Genomic DNA, 20,544 nt, shown 5'->3' with positions numbered 1-20,544 from the left:
CTGACTCCTATAGGCTAGCATGCTAACTGCACTAGGAAGAAACAGGTTTAGAGTCTCCTGGCGGAATGGTTCCTACACAATAAAGCCCGATTCTCTAAACGGCGCCAATGTCGGCAGCTGCTTTAAAAGTGTCGATGCTATAGGGAAAGAGAGGTGATGGAAATGTATGTTTACTGTATGGAAACCGCTGAGACTCCAGGCGGTATATAAATTTTTAAATAAAAATATAGGCCAGTTTTTTCAAGGCCTACATAGTGGCATTAGGCATCGGTAGGTGCCTCCGGTGGCATGATTTCAACGACTTTTGTTTAGGCTTTAAATTGAATGTTAATTGCTGTTTCAAATGGCGTTTGTCAATTAACTTAAGTGCATACGTTTAGGTGCCGTTTATAGAGTTCCTTCTAAGTGCCACTCGCTACTACTACAACTAATCATTTCTATGGTGCTACTATTCGCACCCAGTATACCCTCAAAAAATAAGAATAGTTTCTTTATACAGCACTTATAACCTAAGTGGTGTACATTCAGGTACTCAAGCCTTTTTCCCTCTCTGTCCCGGTGGGATCACACTTTGAAATAATCTTCATTAATAAAGAACTGATGACAAGTGGACACATAAAACTTAAGGCAATAAAATGCTTGAGCCTTAAGTGGTGTCGCTGAGGTTCTTAGGTTAGAGTGGATATGACTTGTATATAAGAACATAAGAATGGCCTTACTGGATCAGACCAATGGTCCATCAAGCCCAGTAGCCTGTTCTCACGGTGGCCAATCCAGGTCCCTAGTACCTGCCAAAACCCAAGGTGTAGCTATATTCCATTCTACCGATCCAGGGCAAGCAGTGTCTTCCCCCCTGTCTTTGTCAATAACAGCCTATGGACTTTTCCTCCAGGAACTTGTCCAAACCTTTCTTAAAACCAGCTATGCTATCCGCTCTTATAATTGTATACATGTGATATATTAATTGTATAATCCCAAGTTTTGAGTTGTGCCTATATTTGAAAGAGGTTTTAATTAAGGTCATTTATATAGATTATTTATGGTTTCTGGTTTTTATTGTGTTTTTCAATTTGATTATTGTCTTGTGGGTTATCAATTTATTTACCATTTACTTTTATCTATATTCTCAGTCCCCCCCCCCCCCATTATAAAACCTTGCTGTTCTGTCCTGTCTCAGGTCTCCCAGCTGACACCCTACAAGGCCACAGAGATCGATTCCAGGAACAGTTTAGAAAGTAAGAAAAATAGTTGAATGAGTTGGGTAATGGATGAATGATAAGATGATGCTCGATATGTGTTAAATAATTCAATTTTAATACAGAAAACATTTATTGTCCGTTAATTTTGCCTTATAATATCTTTACTTCAACTGCTCAAGCCTGAGAACGTAAAAGGCAGGGTAGGAAAGCAGAAATGCAAAAGTTAAGAAAAGGGGTGAGTGAAAAAAGGAAAGAAGAATAGAGTCGGAGAAGGAAAGCAGGGAGAAGAAGAAAGAGAGGGATCAGAGACCTCAGTCTTTGCTTATTCATGATTTTCATACAGTCTTATAGTGTTGCCAGTGACCTGCAGCCATTACTGCCTGAGGAAGGGAATTTTGGTCTCCAAAAGTTAGTAAAAAATGTATTAAAATTAGTCCAATAAAAGATTACCTTATTTCCATTTATAAATGGTTTTTTTTTATATAATTCTTTATTCATTTTAAAACTTTCATCAAGTGTACAAATAATCATAATAAACACAATTAATCTGAGCACTTGAACATCTTATCATAAAAGTTTACAGCTACAATATTACTTTATTCTAAAGCAACAAAAAAAATCTTTTATCTATCTTTTTGTCATCTCTGGTTTCTGCTATGCTCACACTCTCTATTCCATTCTGCCCTCTTTCTCTGTCCCTTCCATTTTTCTCTTTCTGTCTTCATTCCCTCCCCATGCTCTCTTCTCCTTTCCTTCTTCCCATCCCAATACACCCCATAGTCTGGCATCTGCTTCTCTTCCCCCATGCCCTGGGATCTCTTTTCTCCTTCCATCTCTTCCTCTCCTTCCATGCTCTGGCATCTCCTGTCCTTCCTTTCCCTCCCTCCCCTATGCTCTGACATCTCTATCTTCTTCTTTCTTTCCTTCCTTCCCACCCCACTGTCAGGCATCTGTATCCTTCCCTTCCCTCTCCCCATGCCCTGGCATCTCTCTCCTCCTTCTCTTCCATTTTTCCCTCCCCCTCCATGCTCTTGTATCTCCTCTTTTTCTTTTCGCTCTCTCCTTGCTCCATGGTCTGGCATCTGTCTCCTTCCCGTCCCTTTCCCCCATGCCATATCTTCCTCCCCCTCCATGGTCTAGCACCACCTTTCCCTCCCTCCCTCCCTTCCTTCCCCATGGTCTGGCATCTCTTTCTTCTCCTCTCCCTTCCCTGGTCTTCCTTATCCCTCCTCCACAATCAAGTGCATCATTTCTCACCCACTCCCCTCCTTCTCTTTGTCACCCCCCCAGTCAACAGTACAATGTTTAAAACTTGCTGCTCTTGCCAGCATCGGGCCTTCTTCTCTGCTATGTCCTGCCTACTTCCTGTTTCTGCGAAGGCAGGACCCGGCAGAAAGGAAGGCCCTATGTTGGCAGAGCAGCAAAATTTTCTGAATGCTGCCACTGCTGGAAAAAGGTCCTGGAGTCGGACCATGACTCTGTTAGTAATGGAATTACATTTAGGATCTTATTCAAAAATGAATTTTCCCCATTCTTTTCTATGAAAGCAGTTTTGGGTTTGTTTGGTATTTTTTGTTAATAAGACTCAGGCTACTTGGGTGAGTCAAAGCCCAATTTAGGTAATGCATATATTTAGTTGTGGTAGTGGTCATTCTGGGTTTATGGCTATATACATCTGTATGCTGACACACAGGGGCCAAATATGTCAGCTTCTAGCAGACCTGAATTATTGATCTAGGGTTTGGGGACTAGAACAATGTCATCCAGTGCTTTGTCTTTGTTTTCTTCTTTCTTCCAGGTTGAAAGACTTGTTATATCGCTCCAGTAATCTGCAGTATTTCAAGCGGCTAATTCAAATCCCTCAGCTTCCAGAGGTGAGATGGGAGAGTGTATAAGAAACGGCAGCTGCTTTTTTGATGAGTGCAAGTGAAGGAGCTATGCAGCTCAGGGGGAAGGGGAAAACATCTTGATTGTAAGTTGAATATTGTCAGTAACACTTGGGGAGGAAATGTGAGTATAACCAAGATTACATGATGGTTGGCATCAGTGGGTAGTGTGGGGGGGGGGGGCGGTCTGCCCCTCACTTATACCTCTTTAATGGTTGTGCGCTTGCTGCTGGTGCCAGTGTCGGCTCTTCCTCTGATATCACTTACTTGACCCGAGTCTAGGGATTGACATCAGAGGAAGAGCTGACGCTGGTGTGAGCAGCAGGTTGGGGTTGCTACTTGCGCCGGGAACATTAAGGAGGTACGGGGGAAGGAGCAGATGGGGGTGGGGGAGCCTCTCACCGGTTGGTGGTATGGTGTTTAATCATGAGTGACTGGTGGCAGGCACAGCTCTGAGATTGGACAGACCATGCGGGTCTTAGCTGCTGTCATTTACTTTGTGTTACTGGAGCCTACCTGACCTGGACATGGCTTCCACGGTATAATACACGGTCACTTTCCTTAACTCCCAAACTCCTGTAGTCTCTTTCTGACACAGCTTCACAGGTTTCAAGGAAGCATCTCCTACCGCACTTCTGGCAAACACACAGGGTGTCAGTGTCTGCTGAAGCTGTTCCTCTTCCCCATGTAGTGCAGTCAACGGGAAACCCCCCCCCCCCCCGCGGCATTTAACTACCTCCCTGCCTGAGCCCCACCCCTAACACCACTTGCCATAAGGCGGCTGAACTTCAATACCAGTCAGGGTATGTTCCTAGGGAAACCGTCTGCTCTACCACTCACTTGCTCACAAAGGGGTTACAAGGAAGAAGAGTAGACATAATGAAGATTGACCATAAATGTCTGACAATTATACACCGGGTCATTTATGGGGTAGCCCCTTGGTATCTGATGCAGGTGCTGAAACAATACATTCCTCGCAGAGCTTTGAGATCTCAGTCTGCAGTGAGGTTATCGATTGAAGCCACGTCTGTGTCTGAGACTGTGTAGAGATAAAATGTGTTTTAAAAAACAACTGAAAACTTATTTATTTGTTAAAGCCTTTCATTAGTTGGGTATTATGAGGGCTATTTTAGAGTTTTTGTTAGTTGTATGCTAGATGGGTGTAGGGTTGATGAGCAAGATTTTGATGAGACTATGTTGTCTTTGTTATGACAGTATGTATTTGAATATGTGTGTTTTACTGTAATCCGTGTAGGTAGTAAGCAGAGAAGAAACATTTAAAATAAATGTGCAGCCATAATATACAGGGTGAAACAAAAAGTAGTAACCTTCTACAGCTTTTTGCAGTTTTCTCAGCAACCAAATTTTACATACTTACTCTCCCTTTTTAGTTTATAACATTTTATTGAAGGAAACAAGTAAATATACAATAATATAATACAAATAGATATGCATTACAATTAAATTCACAATTATGATATTGCCACACATATTTCTATAATTCCTCCAAAATACATTTCCATATAACCAATTCCATCCTACTCATACACCCCCCAGTTCCCTCCCCCCCCCCCCCCGAATGGAAGGTGACACAAGATACTTTCCCTTTTAACAAAACAGCAATTTTTAGCACAGGCCAGCATGCTGAATGCTCTGCACTGCTCCTGATGCTCTTAGCATTAAATTTTAGCTGCCAAATTTCAGACCGTGCTTCAAGCTTCGTCAGGTCTTTCTTCATGTTATTCACACCATCCAGCATGTCTGCTCTATTGCTGATTTTGGTATCATCCTCAAAGAAGCAAATCTTACCTCAGCAATTTCACTTATAAAAATATTAGAAAGAACAGGCCCAAGAACAGAACTTTGAGGCACACCACTGGTAACATCCCTTTCCTCAGAGCGATCTCCATTGATCACTACCCTCTGTCGCCTTCCACTCAACCAGTTCTTGACCCAGCCCGTCACTTTGGGATCTATCCTGAGGACACCCAGTTTATTTATTAGACGTCTGTGTGGAACACTGTCAAAGGCTTTGCTAAAATCTAAATACACCACATCTAGCGCACTCCCTCTACTCAATTCTCTGGTCACCCAGTCAAAGAACGTGTTCAGATTTCTCTGACAAGACCTACCTCTAGTGAATCCATGTTGCCTCTGGTCCTGTAATCCACCAAATTCCAGAAACATCACCATTCTCCGTTTTAAAAGTGTTTCCATTAATTTGCTTACCACAGAAGTCGGATTTTTACTGGCCTGTAATTCCCTACTTCTTCCTTACTTCCACTTTTGTGTAGAAGGACCACATCTGCCTTCCTACAGCATCACTCCCAAATGTAGAGAAGCATTGAAAAGGTCAGTCAGCGGAGCCACCAGAACTTCCCTAAGTTCCTTCAGCACCCTTGGATCTACACCATCCAGCCCCATCGCTTTGTCTACCTTTAATTTAACTAGCTCCTCACAAATACAACCCTCTGAAAATTGATCAGGGTCTACCATTCCTCTATTCTTATTCGCATTTGTCTTCTGCAGTCCCATTTCCTGTGTTTCAGCCATGAACACCGAACAGAAATGTGTTAAGCAATTCAGCCTTTTCTTTATCAGCTGTAATCACAGAAAAGTGATATATCAAGTCCCCTCTCCTTTCCATCTTTGTCAATACATTGAATACATGGTCTGAAGTTCCAAGATGGTATTTTCAACAACGTCCATGCTTGATTTCAAGTCCTAATCTTATTGCCTGATCCTTTTAGCTTCTTTTTAACAATTTTCCTCATTTATAGTAGTCAACCTTTTTTTTTTTTTTTTAAATCTTTATTCATTTTCAAGTCTTACAACAAGTGTATAATATTCAGTCAGAAAAATTTTTAAATAAATCACTTGACAATCTTACTTATAATCCTTAAAATATATAAATATAAAAGAAACCCTTCCCACCCACCCATTTATTAATACTAGAACAATTGACAACATGCTTTAGAAATTTCTCAGCTGGCAAAACAAAATAGGAACTTGAAGTGCCATTATGCACGGATACATATTGTTCCAGAATTTGCCAGGAGCACTGCAATCAGAAGGAAAGCTTTTTTGGAGCTAAGACCACAATTGAGAGCTATGGGGGCTAAGTATGGCTTACTTTACCCAGCGATAATGAAAGTTACTTTTGAAAATAAAACTACAGCCTTTGATGATCCAGAAAAACTGAATGATTTCATTAATAAGCAGGAGCAGCCCATGACATCGTAAAATGACAAGTTGAATGAAGGAGAGGAATATAAAAGGAATGATATATAACTTTTGCCCTTGTGTTTTATTTTATGAGTTATGTTTATAATTGTATTTGCTGAATGGTAATCTCCTTAGAATTATCTTTAAACATTCTCTTTAGAGATATGGAAAGTCGTTAGAACGTTTATGATTCAAACTCAAGGAGGCAAGTTAACGGGAAGAAAAGAAGTAATCAGTAATGGAATTCATTCATGTCGCTAAGTTAGATACTAGTTCTTAATTGGAGTAATTCTAACTTTAAGAAACAAAGATATAAAAGTCTGTATTTATTTCTTCACGAAAGTAGTCAACCTTTTGAAAATTAAATACCTCTACAATAGATTTCCTTTATGACTTCACTCCAGATATTGGCTCAGATTTGATCATGTTATAATCGCCATTCCCCAATGGAACCAACATCATTACTTTTTGTACTTTGCCCTGCATTCCACTAAGGTCTAGATTTAAAACAGTCACCCTTCTTATTGATTCCTGGGCCAGTTGCTCCATGAAGCAGTCATTTACTTCATCTAAGAATTTTACTTCCCTAGCACCCGCTGATATAACATTTTTCCAGTCAGTATTGGGTTAGTTGAGATCAGTACAAAAAACACACTCTTTTTATAACTAACCAGCTACTAATCCACCACACAAAAAATAATAAAGGAGAGAGAAAGACCTTAGTTCAGCTCATGGGTCATAAAAAACTCCCCCTTATATAAATCAAAGTATCTTCTATCAGCAGTCTCTGATTACAAAAAAAAAACTGTTTTCAAATTCAATAGTCACAATATTTTCAAATTCAGTAGTCGCGTATCAGGCTTCTTTAGCATCCATCTTGCCCAAAATTCAATCTTTGACAACATAGTGAGAAACTCAGAAAATCACGACATTCTCTAGTTAGTCCAACAAAAAAAAGGTATTACTTGGATTCTTTTTGTTTTATTTCTTTTTTTTTTTTTAATTCTTTATTCATTTTCATATTTTACATGAAGTGTACAAAATATTGAATTACAACTAATGACTACACAATATCACTTTTATATCTATTACATAATATTCTAAACGTATTTTTATCCCCTCCCCCACCCCCCACCCTTCAAGTACTTTCCAATCACCTTATACATATTGTATACCATATTATAACATGTTATGTAAAATTATTTTCACTACCCCCCCTCCATGTGTGCCATAAAGAAGACAACTAAAAGAAGAAAAGAAGAAGAGAAATCCTACTATTCATTCACTACAATATTTTGTCAATGGCCCCCATATTTTTATAAATTTAGGATATGTCCCTCTTTGTATTGCTATTGTTCTTTCCATTTTAAATATATGACAAATTGTATTCCACCAAAACGTATAATTAAGGTTACTATGATTCTTCCAGTTATTGGTTATATGCTGAATGGCAACCCCTGTCATGACTAATAAAAGCTTGTTATTTTCTGGTGAAATTTGACTTTTTTTTCTCATCATCATTCCAAATAACACTGTATCATATGATATTGCTACATGATTTTCCATCAATTTATTAATTTGTGGCCAAATTGCATTCCAAAAACTTTTAATGTAGGGACAATGATACAATAAATGATCCAATGTCCCAGGTTCCAGATTACAGTGCCAGCATTTATTGAACTTAGAACTATCTAATTTTTGCAAACGTGTAGGGGTCCAAAAAGCTCTATGTAATAAAAAGAACAAAGTTTGTCTCATAGATGCTGACACTGTACATCTCATTCTCCAAGACCAAATTTCTACATATTATCTTTTAAGAGTGGACTGTCATGGCTGTCACACAATCCTCAGTCTTGAAATCACTAAGGCATAGAGCAAAATTTTCACTTACCCAGAGAAATGTCCTCTTCTCTCAGAACTTCAGTGTCTTTTTAGCTAAATTTTCCTAGCATTGAAGATTTAGTTGTGTCCAGTGATGCAAGTATGTACTAAATTAGAAAGCTTGAGTGATGGGCTAGGGTACATTCCTGGCATGGTAGTGTATAAATTATTTCTGCTCTCTGCAGAACCCTCCCAACTTTCTACGAGCTTCAGCCTTGTCAGAACACATCAGCCCAGTGGTGGTTATTCCAGCGGAATCCTCATCGCCAGACAGTGAACCCATTGTGGAGACAGACGACCTGGTGGACATGGACAGAACTTCCCAGCAGGTAAGTGAGAGCTTGATGGTTAAAGGTCAAAACCAGTATGAAACACAAGCTTCCCAGCACCCCTGCTGCTGGTGAGTTTCTTGTTCATCTGTTTACTCTCTCATCACAAATAATTGTAGTTAACTAAAATAAAATCTTGGATCGGTTGCATAGCGCCATGTTTGTACCACAGTTTAGCAGCAGATCCCAGATTTTGTTTTTGTTAACTACAGATTGACATGGTGACAGAATTCATCACCATGCCCGTCCACGCAGATAACTGGGGGACACCATCCCCCTGTCATTCTGTAAGGAGAGAGGGAAGAATCAGTAAGAATTGGCACAGCCACTGACCCTCAAGCTGGTGTAGAAGGACTGAGGTTGAGATAGACACTAAAGAATGACACGGGATGGTTTCCCACTGTTATCCGTAGAGACGGGAACGGTGATGAATTCTATCATCATGTCATTCTCTTTTGTTAACTGCAATGGGCAGTCTGTGTGATGAATGTCATAGCTGGAAAATTATTTTTTGCAAACCCTCTAACAGTATTGGGAAGTATTTTAAAAAGAAGTATTTTTTTTTTAATTCTTTATTCATTTTACATCTTACAACAAGTGTATCATAAAATAACATTTGAACTTATACAATATCACTTGATTCTCTCTATCAGTTTAACTTAAATCATAATATTTAAACCCTCCCTCCCAACCCTACTAATTCATATGTAGTACATATATCATATAATATATTATATATTCTGTCCTATTAATCTAATCATTTAATATCAAATCAGAAATCCCACCCCCCCATACTTTGCAATTATACCTAATAGGGAAAAATGATAATCCAATAATTACTCATTAAAATATTCTATTAATGGTCTCCAAACCTCCTTTGTAAAAAGAAGTATTTAAAACAATAATTAAAATACAAGGATACTATTTCAAATACACCCAAAGGTCCATATTCTATAAACAGTGCCTTAGGCACGAATAGACTCCCTACCGGCACATAAATTAAGAGCAAAACGCCATTTAAAAGATCATTTAAATCAAATTTCAAGGCGCCTAAAAAAATGTAGTTGGAATCGTGCCTGTGTAGGCGCTTTATGGTGTCTAATACCACTGTAGACGTGGCCTAACACCAGAAATGGCATTAGGTGCCATAAAGCCTTGAAAACCCTGGCCTATATTTCCAGCGCCTACCTTTCCCAAAGGCGCGATTCTCTAAATGGTGCCATCCCATGACTGACACGCGATTGGAGGCCGCTTTTAAGCTACCGTTTAGTAAATCCAGCCCAAAAATACTTGTGATGATTTTAGTTACTATTTTAAGTATTTGAAATACTTCCGAACACTGTCCCCTAAATGGATAAACATAATAAAATCACCTTCCTTCTGCCCAAGAACCAGCTGATAAGGATTACTGCAGCCTGCCTCATTCCAAAATACGACTGTTTCAGTCTCCATAAATGTGTGCTTCAGGATTGGGTAGTTAATGTTTAAGCATTAGAGATCTGATTTTGCTTTACATGCCACCGTGCATAGCATATTATTAAAATAGTTTAAAAAATTTGGGAACCATTGACTAATTATTCTAATGATCAGATTTCTTAGCACATGGGTAGTAGATATATAGGGGTGGGCTGGGGAATGTATAGCATATGGAAATAGGAATATTGACAAAGGGGGGTTTATTCTATATTATAAGAGGATTTGTTTGTAATTACAAGTGCCATATGATAATTAATTATAATATGTTTAATTCACTTGTTGTAAGAATTCAAAAATGAATAAAAAAAAGAAAAAAAGTTAACACTGATAGTGGTACTGGGATGCTTTATTTATATCCCACTCTTCTACAAGACAGGTAACAACAACAAAAAAAGTACATAATATCAAATTACAAACAATAGACACACAATACAATAAAGCAGAAATGCATCATAAGTCAGGCAGAAAAAGAAAAATTCAATAGCCCACAACTAAGACTTTAAACAAACATTTTCTTCTAAAATGGTGTAAACCATAACAAAGCTAATCATCCTAGAAATATATCATAATGAATGAATGATAGTCTTATGAGAAATTAATGTGATAAAGGGAGGGAAAAGGGTTCATAATTAAATAATAATTGATAAAATCATTACAATATATATGTTATATAAATTCATAAGAAAAATAATATAAAATATGCTTTATATAAAATACATTATAGAGATATCAAGTGTATTGTTAAGATAAATGTATGGAAAATTTATAACACTTGTTGATATGTGAAAAAATCAATAAAAAACTTAAAACAAAATCATCCTAGAAATCCCTTTTTTAAACCTCCCTATTGCACGTATCTCATGATGCCATTCCACAATAACTACATTTGTTAACCATCCCTTTTTTAATAATTCCTAGCATCTTGTTTGCTTTTTGGGCCAATGTGCAGTGGCAGCCAAAAAAGCAAACAGGATGCTAGGAATTATTAAAAAAGGAATGGTTAACAAGACTAAGAATGTTATAATGCCCCTGAATCGCGCCATGGTGCGACCTCATCTGGAGTATTGCGTTCAATTCTGGTCTCCTTATCTCAAGAAAATATAGTGGCGCTAGAAGAGATTCAGAGAAGAGCGACCAAGATGAAAGGGGATAGAACTCCTCTCATATGAGGAAAGACTAAAACGGTTAGGGCTCTTCAGCTTGGAAAAGAGACGGCTGAAGGGGAGATATGATTGAAGTCTACAAAATCCTGAGTGGAGTAGAACGGTACAAGTAGGTCAATTTTTTTACTCCGGCAAAAATTAGAAAGACGATGAAATTGCAGGGAAATACTTTTATTTATTAATTTAAAAATTTATATACCGCATACAACTATGCGGTTTCCATATGGCATACATAGAATCTTGTTTCCCTCTGATTATCACGTATAACATAGACATATCAAGAAAACATTTTTTCACTCAGAGAAAAGTTAAGCTCTGGAATGTGTTGCCAAAAGTTGTGGTAAGAGCGGAGAGCATAGCTAGTTTTAAGAAAGGGTTGGACAATTTCCTGGAGGAAAAGTCCATAGGCTGTTATTAAGACATGGGGGAAGCCTCTGCTTGCCCTGGATTGGTAGCATGGAATGTTGCTTCTCCTTGGGTTTTGGCCAGGTGCTAATGACCTGGATTGGCCACTGTGAGAACGGGCTACTAGGCTTGATGGACCATTGGTCTGGCCCAGTAAGGCTATTCTTATGTTCTTATGTAATTGCCCTGTTGTTCCTTCTGCAAGTGTCTTTAGTGTGCTGCTGGTGGACGGCGGCATCTCTCCCAGCACCAATGACTGCCGTAGTGCCAAGTGTCTCTCTTAGTTCTTATGCATTGGCAGTGTGTGGGCACATTGTACCGTGATGATCTCTGGACTCTATGGGTAACTGTTTCTATTTCCTTCCTCAGAGTTTATTTGACAATAAGTTTGATGATATCTTTGGTGCTTCATTCGGCAGCACTCCTTTCAACTTCAACAACCAAAATGGGAGAAACAAGGATGATAAGTAAGTAACAGGAAAGGTGATTAGAGGGTTTGGGAAGCTTCTTTAGAAGAATGAAATGTATTGGTGATTTGGCCATAATTGTATGAACAAAGCAAGAAGATATTCTAGATGCAGTCACACAGTGGATCATACTACTTGTTTTATTCTCAATACTTTTACAGATAGGGGAGAATTCTATAAATGATGATCAATGTGTAATTAAACTCTGGAATTTGTTGCCGGAGAATGTGGTAAAATCAGTTAGGTTAGTAGGATTTCAAAAAAAGAAGTCCATAGGCCATTATTGAGATGGCTTGTGGAAATTCACTGCTTATTCCTAGGATGAGAAGCATAAAATCTGTTGGGATCTAGCTAGATACTTGGGCTCTGAATTGGCCACTGTTGGAAACAGGATACTGGGCTTGATGGACCTTCGGTCTGTCCCAGTATGGCAATTCTTATATTGTTAATAATCGGTGCCTGAAAAAAGGCAGTGCTAACTACATTAACGGGTACTCCAAGATGAGCGCTCTTCATAGAATGGAACTTAGATCTAATTCTCACGCCTAAAGTTGAGCACTGAGATTTATGCCAGCTGAAATCTGGTATAAATGTCGGCACTCAACTCATGGCATTTCGGCACATAAATGGTGCTAGTCGTTAACACTGTTTAAATTTGGGAGACACCCTGTCACCTTTTGTGTTTTCCTAGTCTTTTGGGTCCAAGGTCTCAGGTCTCAGTGGGAAGTAAAATAATGAGACAACAGACAGGGGTGGTTTGGAAAAGGTATATTATATAGAAGTAGGTTTATTACAAATATAGAGTATAACTTGGTTACAAAGCAGCTTCAGTGTATATGTGTCTAAGTGAAGAGATCTGAGCGAGTCCTGCTGTGTAGGGTGTCAGAGGAAGCTGTGTGTATATGTGAAAAAGCTGGAGAAGGAGGAGAAGGAAAAAGAGAGGTAGGGGGATGAAGCCTGTCTTTTATAGATTTGAATTCCCTGTCTGATTGTGGTGGCTGCCTTTCTACGCTCTCACCACCTTCAAGTCTTTCCTTATCTGGACGATTGGTTAATCAAGGCCAATTCATCTCAAACAGTGCTCCTGGCCACCAACCAAACCATCCTGTTTCTACAGCTTCTGGGGTTCGAGATCAATCTACCCAAATCTCATCTCATTCCCACTCAGAGACTTCAATTCATTGGAGCGGTGCTGGACACAGTCCTCATGAGAGCATTCCTGCCGTCCAACCGTCTTCAAACGCTTCAATCTCTATGTCAGCAGGTGCTTCCACAACGTTCCATCTCTGCCAAGCAAATGATGATACTCTTGGGTCACATGGCCTCCACAGTTCATGTCACACCCCTCGCACATCTTCACCTGCGCACTCCTCAATGGACCCTAGCTACCCAGTGGTCCCAAGCGACGGATCCTTGCTCACGACACATATCTGTGACATCATCTCTTCGTCAGTCTCTACAATGGTGGTTGATATCCTCAAATCTCTCCAGAGGTCTTCTGTTTCATCTACCTCCTCATCAACTTGTCATCACCACCGACGCCTCCCCTTATGCTTGGGGAGCTCATTTGAACGAATTCCAAACTCAAGGACTTTGGACAGCCCAGGAAATGAAACATCACATCAATTTCCTGGAACTCAGAGCGATGTTTTATGCCCTCAAGGCCTTCCAACATCTTCTCTTTCCTCAGGTCCTCCTGCTGTGCACAGACAATCAAGTTGCGATGTACTACATCAACAAGCAGGGTGGGACAGGCTCTCGCCTCTTGTGCCAGGAAGCCCGGAAGATTTGGGCTTGGGCCACAGATCACCAACTATTCCTGAAAGCTATCTACATTCAGGGAGAACAGAATTCCTTAGCGGACAAGCTCAGCAGAATTCTCCAACCTCACGAGTGGACACTCGATCCTTTAACGCTACAGTCCATCTTCGCTCAGTGGGGCACTCCTCAGATAGACCTCTTTGCAGCTCCTCACAATCACCAGCTGCCCCTCTTCTGCTCCAGACTCTACTCTCCTCACCGTCTGGCAGCGGATGCATTTCTCCTCGATTGGTCCAATCTGTTCCTGTACGCTTTCCCTCCTCTGCCTCTCATGTTACGAACCTTGTTCAAGCTCAAGAGGTAACGAGCCACCATGATTCTGATTGCTCCACGGTGGCCCAGGCAACATTGGTTCTCCCTTCTACTTCAACTCAGTTCCAGGGAGCCTTTCCTTCTTCCACTGTTTCCTTCTCTGCTTACGCAACATCAGGAGACCCTTTTGCATCCCAACCTTCCGTCTCTGCACCTGACAGCTTGGTTTCTCTCGGGCTGACTTCTCATGATACTCTTTTGTCTCAGCCCGTTCGTTCCATTCTGGATGCCTCCAGGAAACCGGCCACTCTGCAATGTTACCATCAAAAGTGGACACGGTTTTCTTCCTGGTGTCTTCTTCATCATCATGATCCCACTTCCCTTGCAGTGGAGGCCTTATTGGATTATCTTCTTTCTTTGTCTGACTCTGGCCTCAAGTCTACTTCCATCAGAGTCCACCTCAGTGCTATTGCTGCTTTTCATGAGCCAGTTCATGGAAAACTTCTCTCGGCTCATCCCTTGGTGTCCAGATTCATGCGGGGTCTTTTCAATGTGAAACCACCTCTCAAAGCCCCTCCGGTAATCTGGGATCTCAATGTGGTTCTTTCCGCCTTAATGAAGTCTCCTTTTGAACCTTTGGCTACCGCTCCTTTCAAGTTTCTCACTTGGAAGGTACTTTTCCTTATTGCTCTTACCTCTGCCAGGAGGGTCAGTGAGCTACATGCACTAGTTGCGGATCCACCTTTTACAGTCTTTCATCATGACAAGGTGGTTCTGCGTACACATCCAAAGTTTCTCCCTAAGGTTGTCTCTGAATTCCATCTCAACCAATCCATTGTTTTGCCTGTCTTCTTTCCGAAACCTCACTCTCATTCTGGAGAACAGGCTCTGCATACTTTGGACTGTAAGCGGGCTCTAGCTTATTATTTAGAGCGTACTAAGCACCACAGATCAGCTACCCAACTTTTTCTGTCCTTTGATCCGAATAAATTGGGACGTCCTGTTTCTAAACGTACGTTGTCTAATTGGCTGGCAGCGTGCATTTCTTTCTGTTATGCTCAGACCGGACTGACACTGGAAGGTTCTGTCACGGCCCATAGAGTTCGAGCTATGGCAGCATCTGTAGCTTTCCTCCGCTCCACGCCTATTGAGGAAATCTGCAAGGCTGCTACTTGGTCCTCAGTTCATACTTTTACATCTCATTATTGTCTGGATGCTTTCTCCAGACGGGATGGACACTTCGGCCAATCTGTTTTACAAAATTTATTTTCCTAATGGCCAACCTTCCCACCATCCCTCTTTTTGTTAGCTTGGAGGTCACCCATCAGTCAAGAATATGCTGCCTGCTTGTCCTGGGATAAAGCACAATTACTTACCGTAACAGGTGTTATCCAGGGACAGCAGGCAGATATTCTTGCGTCCCACCCACCTCCCCGGGTTGGCTTCTTAGCTGGCTTATCCTAACTGGGGACCGCGCGCCTCCATCGGGCGGGAAGGCACTCGCGCGTGCGCGGTGCGGCCTGCTAGAACTTTCCAAGTTCTTAGAGTGCAATCACTCTAAAATTGTCCGTACCGGGGCTCCGTCGGTGCCGTCACCCATCAGTCAAGAATATCTGCCTGCTGTTCCTGGATAACACCTGTTACGGTAAGTAACTGTGCTTTCCGCCTGTACCTTGCAGTTCTAAGCAGATTACAGTAAAAATAATAATAATAATAACAACAGTTTATATACCGCAGGACCGTGTTACAGATTGAGTGAATAAACAAAGTTACTGATTGAATGAACAAACAAAGTATAGATTTAGCGCAGGTGGTTCTTGCGCTCAGTTATTAAGGACTAAGATTGAATAGGTTGGTTTCCTAAGTATTTCAGGAATAGATGTGTTTTCAGACGTTTCCTGAATTCTCCATAGGTAGTAGGCACAAGCAATTGTTCAAGGTCTTTACCCCATAATATTGCTTGATGTGCGAGAAGATGTTGATGATGACTTTTAAATTTACAACCTCTAACTGGTGGAGAAATGAAATTCAGGTGTGAGCTTCACTTGTGTCTGTTGGTTGAGAAAGAGAAAAGGTCTGTTATGTATTTAGGGGCTAAGCCATAAAGTACCTTGAAGCAAAAACAACCAAACTTGAATTTCACACATGCCTCCATCGGTAGCCAGTGTAAAAGTTGATAGGAAGGTGTCACATGATCAAACTTCTTCAATCCACAAAGTAGTCTAACCGCTGTATTTTGAACCAGTTGCAGTCGCCGCATGTATTTCTGGGGGAGTGCCAAGTAGGCGATGTTACAATAATCGAGTTGACTCAGAATAAGGGATTGTACTAGAATTCGAAATGATGAGGCATCGAAGTAAGCTCTGATGGACTGAAGTTTCCAGAGGGTATAAAAGATTTTTCTGATCAAGGAGTCCACCTGGTCTTTCATGGTCAGGTTTTGGTCCAGTGTTACACCCAATATCTTTATAGTGGGTTGAATTGGATAGCTGAGGTTGTTGATGCACATTGGTGCTTTAGTGTCGAGTGGGTATGGCGCTGCTATGAAGAAGATAGCTGGACATTTCCAGGAAGTTACAATTTAGGGGACGGTTACATAGTAGAGGCACAGGGAGTTACAATTTAGGGGACTTTAAATAGTAGAGGCAGAGGGAGAATTGAGGATTAATAGTAGGGAAGATGTATTTAAGATGATGTTAGAAGAAATTCAAGTGATGTATACAAGGTTTAAATGATTTAATATTGTGTTATTGATGTAAGATGGAAAAATGAATAAAGAATTTGGGAAAAAAAAATATTATTCTTATTATTCATTCAATTTTCTATACCTTTCTCCCAGGGGAGCTCAGAATGGTTTACATGAATTTATTCAGATACGCAAGCATTTTTCCCTGTTTGTCCCGTGGGCTCACAATCTATCTAATGTACCTGGGTCAATGGGGGGGACTAAGTGACTTGCTGTCTGTTTTGCAGCCCCCTGCTATCCATCCCTCTCTTAACTCTCTTCTATTCCACAGGGACAGATTGATTGAGCAACTCTACAGAGAGATCGGTGCTCTGAAGGAGGAGCTGGAGAACTTCAAAGCTGAGGTGAGGACTTCACCAGGCCTTTAATTTTGGTTGTTGTATCCAGCACATACAAAGTCAGTTTGTCCTCTTGTGTGAATGGTCACATAGCCAGCTCCTTCTCTCCACATGGAAATTTCAGTTGTAGCCATGAATGGTGGCAGGAAGATTAAAGCATTGGTATTTGGAATGATGAATGGCCCCAATAGATGTGGACGACCTCGCAGAGAATGGGTAGAAGGCATTATGCCACACTGCACTAGACAGAAATCAAGGGAGAGAAATAGTCAAGAAGATATCAGACACCATTCGATGCTGAGCCCATGACTGTCGATGATCATCAAGAATGTTTCCCATTACTTGAGTATTGGCCAAGCTGTTGAAGTTGGATGGTTTATTCTGTTGTACACCACCTCAGAGGAACTCTAAGGAGGAGGATGTGTAACCTTCAAATGTTACTAATCTCTGCAGTATCACCAGAACTTCTCATTATAGAAATGGTCAACCTTCTTGCTAGGTATGGCTCACAGGAAAGTTCTGGGGCATTAGATCTAGGGGATTATCATTAGGAAGGCTGTGTTGGGGGGAATTGAAACTGTTGGGTGGGGATTAAAAGGAATGCTAAATTGGGAGGATTGGAACCAGAGGGAGAGATTGAGGGATTGAAGTGGGGGAAGTGGGATTGGAATGGGAAGCCTGATGTGAGCGGATTGAATTGGGGCACTGAGATGCAGGAAGGATCAAACTGAGGGGGAGGGGATTGGGAGATTGGAAAGACTGAAGAGCTAAGTTGGGGGGATATGAATTGGGAATCTGCTGAGTTGGGGGGAGGGATCATATCTCAGGGGTGTGGATTGGAATGGGAGGTGTTGAGCTGGGGCGGATGATCAGAACCCAGAGGAGAATAGGAGGTTGGAGTTGAGGGAAGATTAGAGGAATATGAATAGGAGCTGCTGAGTTGGGTGGGAATTGAATCAGACTTGAGTTGGGGGAGGATTGGAAAGTGGGAGAGATTGGGTGGCTGCTTCCCAAAATTATGTGGGTTGTGGCTGATAATCTGCCTCTTTAAATGTTTACCCTTTAAATATGTTTTTCTATAGTTTTTATTTATCTTTTATGAATTTATAAATTTCAGTCTATTATGCATATACGTAACCAACACAAGGAGTTCAACCTAATTTTTTTAGACCATCAGAGGTGGCAAATTTAAAGCAGCACTACTTCTCTTTGATGCTCACTCCCCATATCCTCATCGGCCCATTTTTACTTTCTTGTATCTTGGTGTTGTCTTATGTCTAATCAAATTCATATAACTTTTGCATAAAGCAGAAAGTGCACTCTGTCCCCAGACTGTCCCTGCCCTGAATATCAAGCTGGCCTGTTCAGCATAGTTCAACCCTGGTTGATCCTTTTGAATAATATTATCTCACTTATTTTTTTTCAATATTGTAAATCACCTAGATGGGTAGTAAGTGTATCAAATAGCGAATAAACTTGAAACTGACCATAAAAACCAAGTCCCTCTGTGTGTCTTATCCCTGTGGTTGCAGAGCTGCCGAGCAGTGGTCCAGCTGAAGGGACGTATCAGTGAGCTGGAGGCCGAGTTAGCTGAGCAGCAGCACTTGAAGCAGCAGGCACTGGATGAGAATGAATTCTTACGCACAGAGCTGGATGAGCTCAAGAAGAGACGGGAAGACACTGAAAAAGCCCAGAAGAGTCTCTCGGAGATTGAGAGTAAGGGCAGGGGCCGCTTATCATATTTCTTCAAAACAAGCACCCAGGGGGTAAATTAGGTGGTAATATTTATGCACCTCTTACATAGGTAAATGTTTAAACTTCTAGTATAATATAAACCAGAGAACAAATTTGTATCAAGTTGTATTGAATTACCAGACCTCAAATACCCAATGCACTACTTGACTGGTTTTTTATGCCCTTACTGGGGTGGTAAATTCATCATTGGTCTTGGTAAAGTAACTTGTGCTGTGAAAATTTATTTAAATATTTCTAATATCAATTTTCAATAAATATAAAGTGCATTAGGTGCGTAAGGTGCTTTTCCTACAGCCCATTCCTCTCCTGATTCCTAAACAGAACGCTAGCTTTCCAAGCAAGTCAACAAAACAAATGGCTAGGCAACTTCATCAAACTCTCCTCAGCCTACCTTAACTTCAGAAAACTAATAAAAACAAACCTGTTCAACCGATTTGTAACCAAGAACCCTTAAACCCTCTACTGTACTCCTTTTCACATCTTCTTGCTTCCCCACATTGTGACTTTATGCAACCAAAATCCTCACTGTTATTTTTTTTCTTCTTCGCTGTATCCAAAATCTCCATTGTTATTTTTCCTTCGCTGACTGTCCAGCTCTTCTTGTTGTAAACCGCCTCGAACTACTATGGCTTTAGCGGTATATAAAAATAAAGTTATTATTATTATTATTCACTTGACCATTGCCTTTTCTATTTAGTTATTGATTTCATTTTCTATCCCATCCTCCCCAAAAAGCTCAGAACGGGTTACAGGCTAAAACATACATAATATACAGTTTACAGGTTAAATTTGTCATAGTTACACTACAAGATTTTTTAGTACAAGTTTTTCCCTAGTGCGACACATACCGAGAATCTTTTATCAATATACATTTCTTTGTAACCTATCAGTCGTGGGCAGGGGAGTTAGGTAAAGAGGTATGTTTTTTTATTGCTTTCCTAAAGTTGAGGAGTCCTTCAAGGTAGAGAATGACACGGGGACAAATTTGTCCCCGTCCTTGCAGGAACTCAAGTTCCCTTTCCTGCCCCCGTGAGTTTTGTCCCTGTTCCTGCCCCAAGCTCTGCCTTAACCGCACAAGCCTTGAACACTTATGATTTTAAAGTATTTGAGCCTTGTGCAGATGAGGATGGGGTTTGCATGAATAGGAAAAGAACTCGCGGGAACGGGACAGTAAAATGAGTTCCCGTGAGGATGGGGAAAAATTTGTCCCCATGTCATTCTCTACTTCAAGGGATCTAATTTGTGGGGGCAGTTGATTCCAGTGGCTCGATATGAAGTGGGAGTAGGAAAGTCTTTTGGTGGTTTGCAGGTGAAGGGCACGACCAGGGGGGCGTTTAGATGCATATTTCATCCTGGGAGTGGAGGTACCTGTTAGGCACGTATGAAGCAAGCTTGATTTCATATAGCCCGGTACCGTGTAAAGATTTGAGGCCCTTGAAGACACATTTGGCTACAGGTAACCAATATGCTGATGATAGAGCCTGGGAGACAGGGTCACGGGCACAGAGGTTTTTTAAAAGTGTGCTGCATTTTGTACACACTGGAAATGTTATATGTTCTTTGCAGCCTATGTGCTAAGGATTTGTTGCCGGGAAGGTGAC

General features: G+C 40.8%; 1 protein-coding gene across 6 annotated transcripts in view; it reads left to right on the top strand.

Annotated features, from left to right (window-relative positions):
- Positions 1 to 20,544, top strand: part of HIP1 (huntingtin interacting protein 1) — a 180,735-nt gene that overhangs the window by 84,815 nt on the left and 75,376 nt on the right. For all 6 annotated transcript variants that reach the window (XM_033921606.1, XM_033921605.1, XM_033921610.1 and 3 more), the window contains 6 exons: positions 1,178 to 1,235; positions 2,998 to 3,073; positions 8,377 to 8,520; positions 11,934 to 12,031; positions 17,122 to 17,194; positions 18,721 to 18,904. In XM_033921606.1, coding sequence (XP_033777497.1) covers positions 1,178 to 1,235; positions 2,998 to 3,073; positions 8,377 to 8,520; positions 11,934 to 12,031; positions 17,122 to 17,194; positions 18,721 to 18,904 — 633 coding nt within the window. The remainder of the gene's footprint in view (positions 1 to 1,177; positions 1,236 to 2,997; positions 3,074 to 8,376; positions 8,521 to 11,933; positions 12,032 to 17,121; positions 17,195 to 18,720; positions 18,905 to 20,544) is intronic.

This window comes from Geotrypetes seraphini, chromosome 15 (genome assembly GCF_902459505.1).
Source record: "Geotrypetes seraphini chromosome 15, aGeoSer1.1, whole genome shotgun sequence".
Taxonomy (NCBI): domain Eukaryota; kingdom Metazoa; phylum Chordata; class Amphibia; order Gymnophiona; family Dermophiidae; genus Geotrypetes; species Geotrypetes seraphini.
This window is presented reverse-complemented; position numbering and strand designations above follow the sequence as displayed.